Source organism: Pyrus communis, chromosome 12 (assembly GCF_963583255.1).
Source record: "Pyrus communis chromosome 12, drPyrComm1.1, whole genome shotgun sequence".
Classification (NCBI taxonomy): Eukaryota; Viridiplantae; Streptophyta; class Magnoliopsida; order Rosales; family Rosaceae; genus Pyrus; species Pyrus communis.
In genome coordinates this window covers 453,939-466,706 of record NC_084814.1, presented here as the reverse complement: position 1 = coordinate 466,706, position 12,768 = coordinate 453,939, and the positions used below count along the sequence as shown (strand labels likewise).

Here is a 12,768-nt window from a genome sequence, read left to right as displayed (position 1 = left end):
AGACTAATGAGAAAAGTGAGAAGTATGCATAATGTCTAAAACAAACGTCAAACAGGACGAAAGTAGTGCTCCGATCATCCCAAGATGGGTGCATCATCAAAACCTCATTAGGTAGCAAATACCCAGTGGGAAAAATGCTCCTAATTGTAGGAAAAATAATACATTAAGATCAAGTGAGTATGCTTCAGGATACTCCCCCTGAGTTAGACATAACTTCCAAATAAGAGAACTATAAGCAATTCAACTCAGATAATTTACGCATATCGATTCCTTGGACAATGACTTGGTGAAGAGATCGGTCAAGTTGTCCTGGGAACGGATTTGCTTGACTTTAATGTTCTGATGTTGTTGTTGTTGGTGAGAATAAAAGAATTTTGGCGTTATGTGCTTGGTTTTGTCTCCCTTGATGTATCCCTTCTTTAACTACTCAATACATGCTGCATTGTTTTCAAAGATCATCATAGGAATGTCAACGACGGAAGTAAGACCACTACTACTTCGAATATGTTCCATAACTACTCTTAACCAAAAGCACTCACGTGATACTTCATGCAGGACGAGAATCTCAGCATGGTTCGAAGAAGTCGCAACTAATGTTTGATTGGTAGACCTCCAAGATATAGCGGTGTCTCCAACAATAAAGACAAAACCTGTTTGAGAACGTGCCCTATGTGGGTCAGACAAATATCCAGCATCTGCGTAACCAACAAGGCAAGAATCAATCCGAGAACTAAGAGGGGCGGTAACACTCAAAGATTCGTGGGTATAAAACAAGCCCAAATCCGTCGTACCCTTGAGGTAGCGGAAAATGTCTATAACAACATTTCAGTGCCTGCGTGTGGGCGCGTTGCTATATCTAGTCAAAAGATTAACAGTGAAGGAGATGTTAGGTCTAGTGCATTAAGCCTAAGTACAATAAAGCCCCAATGCACTTAGGTAAGGAACTTCGGGTTCCAAAATATCTTCCTCATCCTTCTTTGGATCGAAGGGATCTCGTTTAACATCTAAAGTCCAAACGACCATAGGTGTACTCGAAGGCTTCGTTTTATCCTCATTAACACGTCACAACACCTTCTGGGTGTAGTTCGATTAATGTATTAGGATTTTATCCGAACAATGCTCGATCTCTAGGCTGAGTCAATATCAAGTTTTCCCAAGATCTTTCATCTCAAATTCCAATTTCAAATGAGTAGCAATTTCCTCAAGCTATGCGGGAGTTTCAATGAGTTTCATATTGTCAACATAAATTGCAATGATTGTAAATCCGGAATGTGACTTCTTTATATAAACACGCATGGGCATACTTCGTTGTTCACATAACCCTGACTTGTCAAATATTCACTCAGACGATTATACCACATCTGCCCGGATTGTTTCAATTTGTAGAGTGACCTCCTAAATGTAATCGAGAAAGTGTTCCATGGTCTACAACTATTTGAACCAGTTAATGGAAGTCATTCTAGAACTTTCATGTATATTTCCGTATCTAGATCCCTATAGAGATACGCGGTTACCACGTCCATAAGTTGCATATTCAGTTTTTCAAAAACTACCAAACTAATTAGGTGGTGGAATGTTATAACATCCATTACAGGGGAATACGTCTCCTCGTAATTAATCCCAAGGCGCTGAGAAAAACTTTACGTTACGAGGTGTGCTTTATGCCACACTATTTCATTCTTCTCATCCCTCACAAAAACCCACTTGTAGCCACTGGCTTCACATATGGTGGTGTAGGAACAATAGGTCCAAACACTTTACGTTTCGCAAGCAAATCGAGTTCGACCTGGATTACTTGTTTCCAGTTTGACCAATCGGTTCTACGTCGACATTAATCAACGGAACATGGTTCAATGTCATCGTTAAGTATGATTTCAGTAGCTACTGTGTACGTAAATGCATCGTTAACGATCATCTCATTCCAACTCCAAACCTTACCTAATACTACGTAATGGACTGAAATCTCACAATTCTCGAGAGGTCGGTTTGTCTTGTCTAAGACATCATCGTAATCTAGAATAACCTCATACATTGGAACGGATGAGTGAGCGATGGTCAGATTCAAACTAGGGTCACTAGTTGATGCCATTTTCCTCTTCCGGGGTTATGAATCATTTGAACCAATGGGTCTACCACACTTCAAGATCGGAGCAGATTATTGGCAAGTCGCCAATGTACCAGGCCACGTGGAAGATGCAGCCTCCCTACCTTCAGAGATGGTCCAGCCTTCCCAAGCAGGATTGTGACGTACGTGGGGTACATATATCCTTGCAAGTGCATTTGCAACAGGTATATGTGATATTGTCACCTTTGTTAAATCATTAAAAGCATCTGGTATGCTCTGAGCAATGCTTTGAAGATCTATAATTCATCGCACTTCAGTTTCAGACTGGGCAGTGTAGGGATCTAAATGAGACATAGTGGGAGCATACCACGACAATTCACGACGTTCTCTAGGAACGTTAGCATGCTTATCTCCCTCCAACGACGGGAAGATGGTCTCATCAAAGTGACAATTCGCAAAACATGTGGTAAAGAAATCTCTTATCAAGGGTTCTAAATAGTGAACAATTGATGGCAAATCATAACCGACATATATTCCTATTTTTCTATGAGGACCCATTTTGGTACGTAGTGTCGGCGCTATTGGCTCATAAATTGCACACCCAAACACCCGTAAATGCGAGACGCCAGGCTCGTATCTAGTAAGTAACTATAACTGTGAATGAAGATGGGTAGTGGTGGGCCTCATGTTGACCAGCATAGCTGTGTGCAATATTGCATAGCCCCAAGCAGATACCGGTAATTTAATTCTCATAACCAAAGTCTGAGTTATCAATTGAAGTTGCTTTCTGAAAGCTTCTGCCAGGTCGTTTTTGGTGTGAACATAGGGTACAGGATGTTCCACATCAATCCCTACTGACATGCAATAATCATCAAAAGTCTATGACATAAACTCTCCAGCGTTATCCAGTCAAATCGACTTGATTGGATAATCAGGGTGGTGAGCCCTTAGCTTAATACTTTGTGCTAGGAGTTTCGCAAATGCAGTGTTGCGTGTGGACAACAGGTAAACATGTGGCCATCTGTCGATGCATCAACCAACACCATAAAGTATCTAAATGGTTCGCATGTTGGTTAGATATGTCCATAAATATCCCCTTAAATCCTTTGAAGAAACTTAAAGGGTTGTGAATAATCTTTGTAATCAAGGGTTGAGTATTCAACTTCCCTAAAGAACACGTTTTGCATGGTGGGAATCCAACATATGGAGGTAATCGATGCCCACGAGATGTTTTGACGATACGGTGCATCATGTCACGTCCAGGATGTCCCAAAAGGTCATGCCAAAACAGCAAAGTATTTTGAAACTTAGGCCTATGGCTGGCCATATGGTGGGCTTCTATGACACGAATGGTTATAATGTACAACCCACTTGGGAGATGTTCCAACTTATTATGAATATGTTTCTAGCCATATTCGTACGAAGTGATACAAAGAAATTCAAAACCATTATCTTTAGTGGTTTCAATATGATATTGATTATCTCGAATATCTCTAAAACTCAGCAACGTTCTTCCGGAACGTGGAGAATAAAGTGTCTCTTTAATGGTTAAGACTATACCATTGGACAACATGATACGGGCCTTTCCGTATCCTTCAATCAGGTTGGATGGGCCTGAAAAAGTTGTAGTGCTTTCTTGGGTATAAAGTTAGTAAAATAATGTCGCTTATGCAAGATGTTGTGCATGGTAGCACTATCAGCCAGACAACTAACTTCCCCACTAAACATACCTAGAAATAAATTGATTGAATTGGTCATATGCATAAATATAATTTCATTCATTCAATTAAGCAATTTGAGAAATAATATCCATCAAATAACAATTCATAATTCAAAACAAACCAAAACCAAACAAATTATTCCAAATACTTAAAAAAAATTGTTCAAAATTAAACCATAAACCTAAAAAAATAGGGAAGAGGGGCTGGGCACTCCTAGTGGGTTTGGCCACTAGGGGTAAACGCCCTAAAAATATGTCTAATTTATTCGTCCATAGAAGCTAACGCCTCCTGAAAATCCGATATCTTCATTGATGTAATAGCATCTTCCAGATGTTCCACATGTGTAAAGTTAGACTTGCGACAGGAATGATACTTGGCAATAGCCTCGGGGTTAGCTTAGCATACGTATGACCAATGATCCTTTGATCCACAACAATAACATATGTCTATTTCAGTGGAAACCGGTTAAACGGTAGTTTTTCCCTTGTTCTTGAAGTTCAGGGCCTTAGAGGCAAGGGGTGGATGCTGCTGGGTCATATTTCCTCCCTTAGGTAGGCCTTGATTCTGTGGACCTTGGGTCTATGGTGAGGCTTACCACCCATTGCCACGGCGATTCTTGTGTCGTTTGTGGCTACTAGAATTGGTCACATACGTTTCAGGCGCATCGTTTTAGCCAGTCAGTCGACCTTGATGATTCTTCATCAAAAGCTGGTTCTGTTTTTCAGCGATAAGTACTACAAAGATCAAATCCAAAATTTTGGTGAATTTATGTGCCCTATATTGTTGCTGCATGACAATATTGGTGGCATAGAAGGTCGAATAGGTCATCTCCAGGAGATTTGATTCAGTTAGTTCCATTTTATAGAACTTCAGCAGTGGTCGGATTCTACAAACTTCAGAGTTATATTCATTCACGAACTTAAAGTCTTGAAAGCGAATATGTTGCCAATCGTGCCTTGCTTAAGGCAAGTATATGCATTTCTGATGATCAAAACGGTCGGCCAAAGCAAGCCAAAGGGTGCGTGGGTCCTCCTCAGCAAGGTACTCAATTTGCAAAGCATTATGGATGTGTCTTCGAATGAAGATCATTGCAGTAGCTTTCTGAGCTTCGTCGACATGTTTGTCGTTAGTAGGTGCCTCGATGGTGGCTCTAATACCCTTTGAGATGAGATGGAGCTTCACATCTTAAACCCACTTCAGGTAGTTTCTTCCAGAGACTTCCAGAGTGGTGAAATCGATCTTGTTCAAGTTCAACATCCATAAACATATATCGTAGAACATTCGGGTTCTATAGATATGTATCGGTTTAATTTATGCATGAAAGTTACAAGTTTCATGTGGTAAGTTTTGAATGAAAACTTCAGGTTTCAAGGGCACTAAATATGAAATTACAGGTTCAATTTAGTTTTATGAACGATTAGTTCATAAAGGAAAGGTTCCTGCAAGAAACACATAATGCAATATGCTGATTTAAGTGTAATGGATTTGAGTTTCTTCGGGAACTCAAGTGTGAGAGCTTCGTTATTACGAAAGTATGTCAACGGTAATTATTGAATCGATAGTGTCCAAAAGTGATCTTCAGGTCAATAATTTTGGATTTCATTATCAGATTAATGGAATGCAGGTCACTTTTAATTAATTCAATAGATCGGGATCATACAGGGTCGATCGTGGAAGCAAAATAATGCCAAAAATTAGCATTGGGTTCGAAAAACCATAGCCCAATGGTATTTGGGTTGGGTGCCGTGAGTAAGGCAATGCCCTAGAGGCTTTTAGGCTCGAGGTTAAGGTTGCAAAAGCAGCCCACATGTGGTTGCAGGCCACGGGCCGAGAGACAGGAAGCCAAACAGCAAGCTGCTGGCATGGTTGGGTAAATACCAACGTGCAAGAGCAAGCCCAGAGGCTTGCAGGTGTGCGAGATAACCCCAGCCATAGCTAGGTTTCGGTTTTGGGTAACAAGGACTAAGCCCAGCCTTGTGGACTGGCTGATAGAAACACGGGTCATGGCAAGGGCTAAGCCCAACATCACAACTGGTGTGGGTCGAGGATATAAGCCCATGGTAAGAAACCAAACCAGGCATACAGCCTAGTTGTCCACAGTATGTAGTGAAGCCCAAAGGCTTTGACAAAGGTCCAAGACGTCAAATGATGTCGTCTCAAGGGGGTTTCCACGTGTCTGGGCTTCAGGCCAGCGTGATGGTCCTTATGGTGGTGTCACGACGATGCTACCATAAAAATCCCAATTTCCTTTCTCTTTTTCGAATTCACTAGGGTTTGAAAAACCCTAACATGCTTCTAATTTATTAATATTCTTTGACTCACAATTCCACATAGCAATTTAATTGCGTAATGCATGAAACACACATATATATATATATATATATATATATATATATATATCATAAGGAAAATATAAACATAGAAGGGTTCATGCATCATGGGAAATGTTTTCATGCTTCATGGACGTTTCAAATATTTTCCTTTATTTTAAGCGTACCTGGTTGGCAGAAAACAAATAAGAGCCTTTGAATTTTGTGGAAGATAGCCTCCTCCTACGATCTGTCAATTCCTCAGCTTCTGGTAAGAGCGTGCTGATAACGTGTTGTAGGTCTAATTGAGCTATCTAAGGAATAAAGAGATAGGAGGCCGGCAGTAGCAAGAGAGAGAAAAGAAAGATTTAATTGTGAGGTGTGTGTTGTATCACCCCATTGTGCCTTTATTTATTATGGTAGGATAGGTAAAATCCTTACCCTTTTAGGATTACAATTCTTAATAGGTAATCAACTCCTAATAGGAATATAAGAGATATTCCTAGATCTACTAAGATTTACACAATTACATTCCTATTTTAAATACGACTGCAACACTTCTTTCTTTTTTATGATGGAATTTGATTTTTTTTTTCCAACATTTTTATGCCGAAAATGCCCAATTTTTTACAAAGCATTGCCCTCACTAATAATATGGTCATTTTCTAAACTTCAATTTCGACGAAAAGTTAACTATTAACAATGGGTCATGTATGTTGAAAGTATTGATGTATTTCCTATCACTGATAGAAATAGATGTATTTCCATTGGAAGCATTTACGAGGACCAACAAGGGTTTTTTCCTCTCGGAATAAAGTTTTTCCGATAACAAAATGTTTTTTCCAACGGCAATTGACCCTCGATAATCACATTTGTGTCATAGTAGTAGAACATCCAAACATCTTCTAATAAGACTTCTCTAAAATCAATTTGAACTCAAACATCCGGCCAAAATACACATAAGTACACTTATGCTCATATTCTAACAATTAATCACACTATAAAACAAAAACTGGAACTTAGCATTTGGTTGGAAAAGTAGATGGGGTAAAGTGTGCGTGATGCAATGTAATGAGAAATTTTTCAGTGAGATGAGAACACGATTTGCTACATTAAATGTCATAATATAAATTTATATATATAATATAAATGTTATAATACAAATGGTTGAATACTTAGAAAAATTTCAACCACTTATACTATAACATTTGATGTACAAGTTGTGTTTCCAGCACATTAAAAAATCCCTCCAATGCAATGCGATGGTCTTTTGTTTTTGTCTTGGTAATTGCTTGAATTGTGCTTTGGGCACACGCTTTTCCACCAACTCCTCAAAACTCTCGTATCTTTCTCTCTTCTCTCTCACACTCCCCCATTTTCATATTCATATATGATATTCACAGATCGAGGAGCTCCAAATTTGCAAGTTCATTTCAGAAACTGATCGGAATCGCCGGAAGCGCGTGGGTTTTCTGGTCACACGAGTAGTTCACAGCTCAAGCTCGATCGTGGCATATCACTCGGATCCCTTTTATTTGTTTGAAGACCTGATCGATCATCCATGATTGATATTTGATCCCCCAGGAGACACAGACAGCAACGTTACAGCGGCAGTCGAGTCTCACTAGAGCTTTGGATCTTTGGCGGCTTGTAATTTTGTTGTAACTTGCTAATTAAGCTAGATATAAGCTTAACTGACAAGCTAGCTTTATCTGGGATTGGGAATTGAATATCGTCAGTTTTTCTGGGGATGCAGCAGTTGACTCGTATATTTGTATGTAACTGCAACTGTAACTGTTGGCTGGCTGCCTGACGTTGACTATAGTACAGAAGACTGTGCAAAAACAGCCTAAACCACTCCTCTAGTTGAAGGCAACAATTTAACTGCTAGGTTACTAAGAGTAACCGATCGAGGTATATTTGACTACCCACTCTCTCTGACTCTCTTTTATGTATTGTGAACATCCGCTGGATCTAGTCAAGTAATTTCATCAGTGAAAAGGAAAGGAAGCTCTGGCAAATAATAGTAAGTGGTGGGAGAATGCGATGGCAGGGTACAACATAAATGAGTCAACCTCAGTCTCTGCCGCCTCATCAGCCCCAACTTCAACTGCTTCTCCCTATGTCCACCCGCTTTTCAGGCCCCAACTCCACCTCCAACTCCAACAACTCCATCACCATCCTATTATTCCTCTACAACAACAACAACAACATCATCATCATCAACAAGAAGAACAAGATGATGATGATGACCAGGACGACGACCAAGACCACAATATTACCAAGATCGAATCTTCCGATACCGCCGCAACCAGTTCTGGTGGCGGTGGAGGCGGAGGTGGAACTGGTGGTTCCACCCGCCGTCCCAGAGGCCGTCCTGCAGGCTCCAAGAACAAACCCAAGCCTCCCATCATCGTCACACGCGACAGCCCCAACGCCCTCCGCTCCCACGTCCTTGAGGTCTCCGATGGGGCCGACATCATGGACAGCGTCTCCATCTACGCCAGGCGCAGGGGCAGAGGCGTCTGCGTGCTCAGCGGCAGCGGCACTGTCACCAACGTCACCCTGCGTCAGCCAGCTGCTCCTCCGGGAAGCGTGGTGACTCTTCACGGACGCTTCGAGTTACTATCGCTCTCCGGTACGGTGCTTCCGCCTCCGGCTCCTCCCGGTGCTGGCGGACTCTCCATATTCTTGTCCGGGGGGCAGGGACAAGTGGTGGGAGGAAACGTGGTGGGACCGCTGATGGCCTCCGGGCCTGTGGTTTTGATGGCTGCGTCTTTTGCAAATGCGGTGTTTGAGAGATTGCCATTGGATGATCCGGAAGAGGGAACTACTACTCCTACTGGTGGTGGTGGCGGAGGCAGCTTGCAAATCCATCAACCCACGGGGTCCCAATCTTCTGGGGTGTCTGGCGGTCTTGGTGATGGTACTGCGGGAAGTAGCGGCGGAGGTGGAGGTGGAGGTGGGGGTGCTGGGCTTTTTAATTTGGGAGGAAATATGGCGGCCAACTATCCCTTCCCGGGGAGTGACTTCTTCGGATGGGGTGGTGGAAGTGGAAGTGGAAGTACTCCGCGGCCTCCGTTTTAGTACTAGTACTACTGTGGTGCTAATTATGGAATGATTTTATGAGATATGTACGGTGATAACTTCAGACGCTTTCGTGTTCATGTATAAATATGCACATCTACAAACGAAAGAACGATGATCTTGATCATATATCTTGAGCCTAAAGTTGCCAATGTCGATGAAGGGCTAGCTAGCTAGCTTGGTGTTGATCAGTACTGTCGATGTAAAACAAACAAACTTTGCAAGGTCAGTAAAATTAATCAATTGCTACTTTCTTCAATCTCTACCTAGCTAGCAATTGATTTAATCCTCTGTTATAATTATAATTATATATACTAGCTAGTTTATTAATTTCAAAAATGTTAGTTAATTGTACTGTGATGATCGATGCACATTTCTAGGGTTTATTATTGTGGTTCTAATATGATATCCATCCTTCTCCGGCAGTACTAGTACATTATTTTTTTTCTTGATTGAATATAAATTAAATTTCTGCTTCTGGATTTCTAATTAACTTTCAGTAGCATATCATGCGCACAAACTTACTAATCCTTGTTCCCCAAAAAAACAAAAAAAACAAAACTTACTAATCCTTATTAATCTGGATATTTGTATCTTAATTTGAGTTAACACAAAAACACATTTATTCATATAATATCTATTTTATTCCTGTACTTGGCAGTTAGCTTCTCACTTACAAGATCTTTGTGTTCCATGTAGTTCTCTCTCTTTCTTTTTTGATTCCTTGAGTTGATTTTACGGTTACACAAGATATATAGCCAAAGTATTTAAGCACCTTCAAAAGCCTCTTTCAGTCTTCCCTTACAGAAACGGAAAAAAGCAAAACCCTAGAATTAGAAACTGAGTTCGAGAAACGAGGCCAAAAGCATCTCCAGATCTCTTCAAATTTCGGTTAACTGACCAAAACGTTACAGCAATAGAGACTATAAAACGTAAATACAGTACGCTTAGAGATGCTTTGCTAGCTGCACCATATAAACATCCGTCTCTCATCCCACCTTAGGATTGCGTGTAACTTGAGGTCCTAGTAAGAGCATCTCCAATGCAAAGACTAAAATAGTTGGGTCACAAAAAGGTGGTAAATTATGTAGTTTGGTTTTCTTCTCCAATGCCAAGATTCAAATCTTACAACTCGTTTGGAGTTTGCATTGGAGGAAAAAACTTTATACTCAAACTTCATATTTGAGTTTTCATAATTGGACTCAATTCTCATTTTTCTTGGTTGAATAACAGATTTCCTAAGGTCATCTCCAACCAATCTGGCCAGAGGGTCATAGGGCTAAAAATAGCTCGAAATGACATGAAAATTGTCTCCAACCGAGGGCTAGGCCAAAGGGATTATGGGTTCCACCAGGCCAAAACCACCAAATCAGGCCAGCAAGCTGGCCATCTCCATCCAGCCCGATGAGCCCAGCCATTTTTATTTTTTTGGAGGAATTTTTTTCCTCCACCATTTCTCACATACTTTTCACCATTCCATACTATCTTACCTCATTTTATTTCAATTCTTCACATTCTCTTATCTTTCAATAATCTTTCCTTTAATTTTTTTCAATAATTTTCAAATGGCCACCTCTTTCAATAATCTTCCAATATGTCCGAAAATCTTATTTTAATATGGTAGTTTGATATAATTATATTAATTCAATTAAAATAATAAATTATGTTTGGCCTATAGCATTTTGGCCCTCTTGGTTTGAGATGGTTTTTTTGTCACAGGGTTATGTTTGGCTTGTGGCCCTTTGACCCCTTCGGTTGAAGATGGTATAAAATATGACCTAACATTATTCATTAAAATATAATTTCTTTGAGGGCTATAGGGCTAAAGAGAGTCCTCTAGCCCTCCTTCAGTTGGAGATGATCTAAGTGGCATGGTCTCCACTTTTGACTCAAATCTCATTTTGAAACCCAAATTTGGGCGTCAATTTTAAGTCACAATTGCATTGGAGAACCTTAGACTCGTATGAGACTCAAATATAAGATTTGGGTTCAAATTTTCCAGTGCATTGTCATCTCCAAGAATGTTTTGCTAGTAATTAGAAATTTAATTAGAGAATTTTTCATATTCGTTCATTAATGAAAACAAGTGAGCATAACATCCAATTGTTAGTAAGCACCGGTCAGCCATACGGAAGCGAATTCGTTACCGGGAAACATATTTTTTGGCTGAAGGTAAACTTTTCTAGTGGTCTAGTATGAAAAAGGAAAACAATATCAGTTGTTTGCATGTTGTTTGTTGTATCAAAGTCTCTCAAATGGTAAAGAATTTAATATGCATATATATTTTCAAGGGAGAACCCTAGCTAGACTTAGTAGACTACCATATTGCTTGTTGAACAAACACATTTATCCCGCCTTGTTTTCATTTTGTTTCTTTTTCGATTGCTTAAAGTAATTACTTTCAAGTTCTGAGACTTTGCAACATTTCAAGAAAATAGTAATAATCTTCTCGTTTTATACCACTACATACATGCTACATGCAAGAAATCTGAGAGCAATTTAATTTCCCTCTCATCAGTTTCTTCTTCAAGCATAATAATATTAATATAATGCTTGTCATATTTCCATACCTTTTTCTTTATACATATGACATATGTACAACAAATGCCTATGATTCATGCATGTTCATGGATGGCATGGGTGCATGAACATTACCAGGTAAATTCTTCACATACGGGCTTGAGTCGTACTTGAATCGAATCGGTCTACCCAATAAACGCGGTGGACTGGCCCATGCTATTCAGATTAAAAAACAAATAAATCAGCCTAAGATGCAACCCTATCACATTTATGCATGGCCATTATGCTCAAGGAATCGAGGCATGTTTTAGGCAATCAAGCACTGAGAAGGATGTAAGCAGCATTCTTGATCCCTCCTGGCCTTGTATATGTAAAATTCATCTCCAATTGAAAGGGCTTAAGTTAGTCACATTCAGAATTAGTCTTACAAAATATTTTTTTTAAATAAACAATGTCAGCCCATATTTATATATTATCTTCATCCGAAGGGGTTAAACGTAGTCCCTCAATAATTTATTATTTTTAAGTTTATACTTTAAATTTATTAGTTAATTAAACAACATTTGAATGTTTTCAAATTTAACCGTTGAATTTGAATCAATTATTATAATTGAAAAGCTGAACTCCAAAAAAAAAATAGCTAAGAGGAGGGCTACATTTGACAATAGTCTTTGAAAGGTCTAGTTGGTTCTTTAGTTATTTTAAATAAACAGTGTCAGCCCATACTTATATATTATCTCCATCCGAAGGGATTATACATAGTCCCTCAATAACTTATTATTTTTAAGTTTATACTTTAAATTTATTAGTTAATTAAACCACCTTTGAATGTTTTCAAATTTAACCATTGAATTTGAATCAGTTATTGTAACTGAAAAGCTAAACCCCAAAAATAAGGACTAGGAGGAGGGCTACATTTAATAATAGTCTTTGAAAGGTCTAGTTGGTTCTTTATGTCGACATAGACCACTAAACGAGTCGGCTTCAAGTTCAACCCACGCAACTTTAGTTATTTTAAAATATTAAAAAATAATTGAACTAAACCTAAAATCGGAAGTAAATCAAG

The 12,768-nt window shown here is 39.4% G+C and overlaps 1 protein-coding gene across 1 annotated transcript; it reads left to right on the top strand.

Annotated features, from left to right (window-relative positions):
* Nucleotides 1-7,503: 7,503 nt before the first annotated feature.
* LOC137711677 (AT-hook motif nuclear-localized protein 25-like) lies at nucleotides 7,504-9,441 on the top strand. Its single transcript, XM_068450937.1, has one exon. It carries the CDS (start codon nucleotides 8,142-8,144, stop codon nucleotides 9,180-9,182), a length of 1,041 nt encoding a protein of 346 aa, XP_068307038.1. The 5' UTR covers nucleotides 7,504-8,141; the 3' UTR covers nucleotides 9,183-9,441.
* Nucleotides 9,442-12,768: the final 3,327 nt, after the last annotated feature.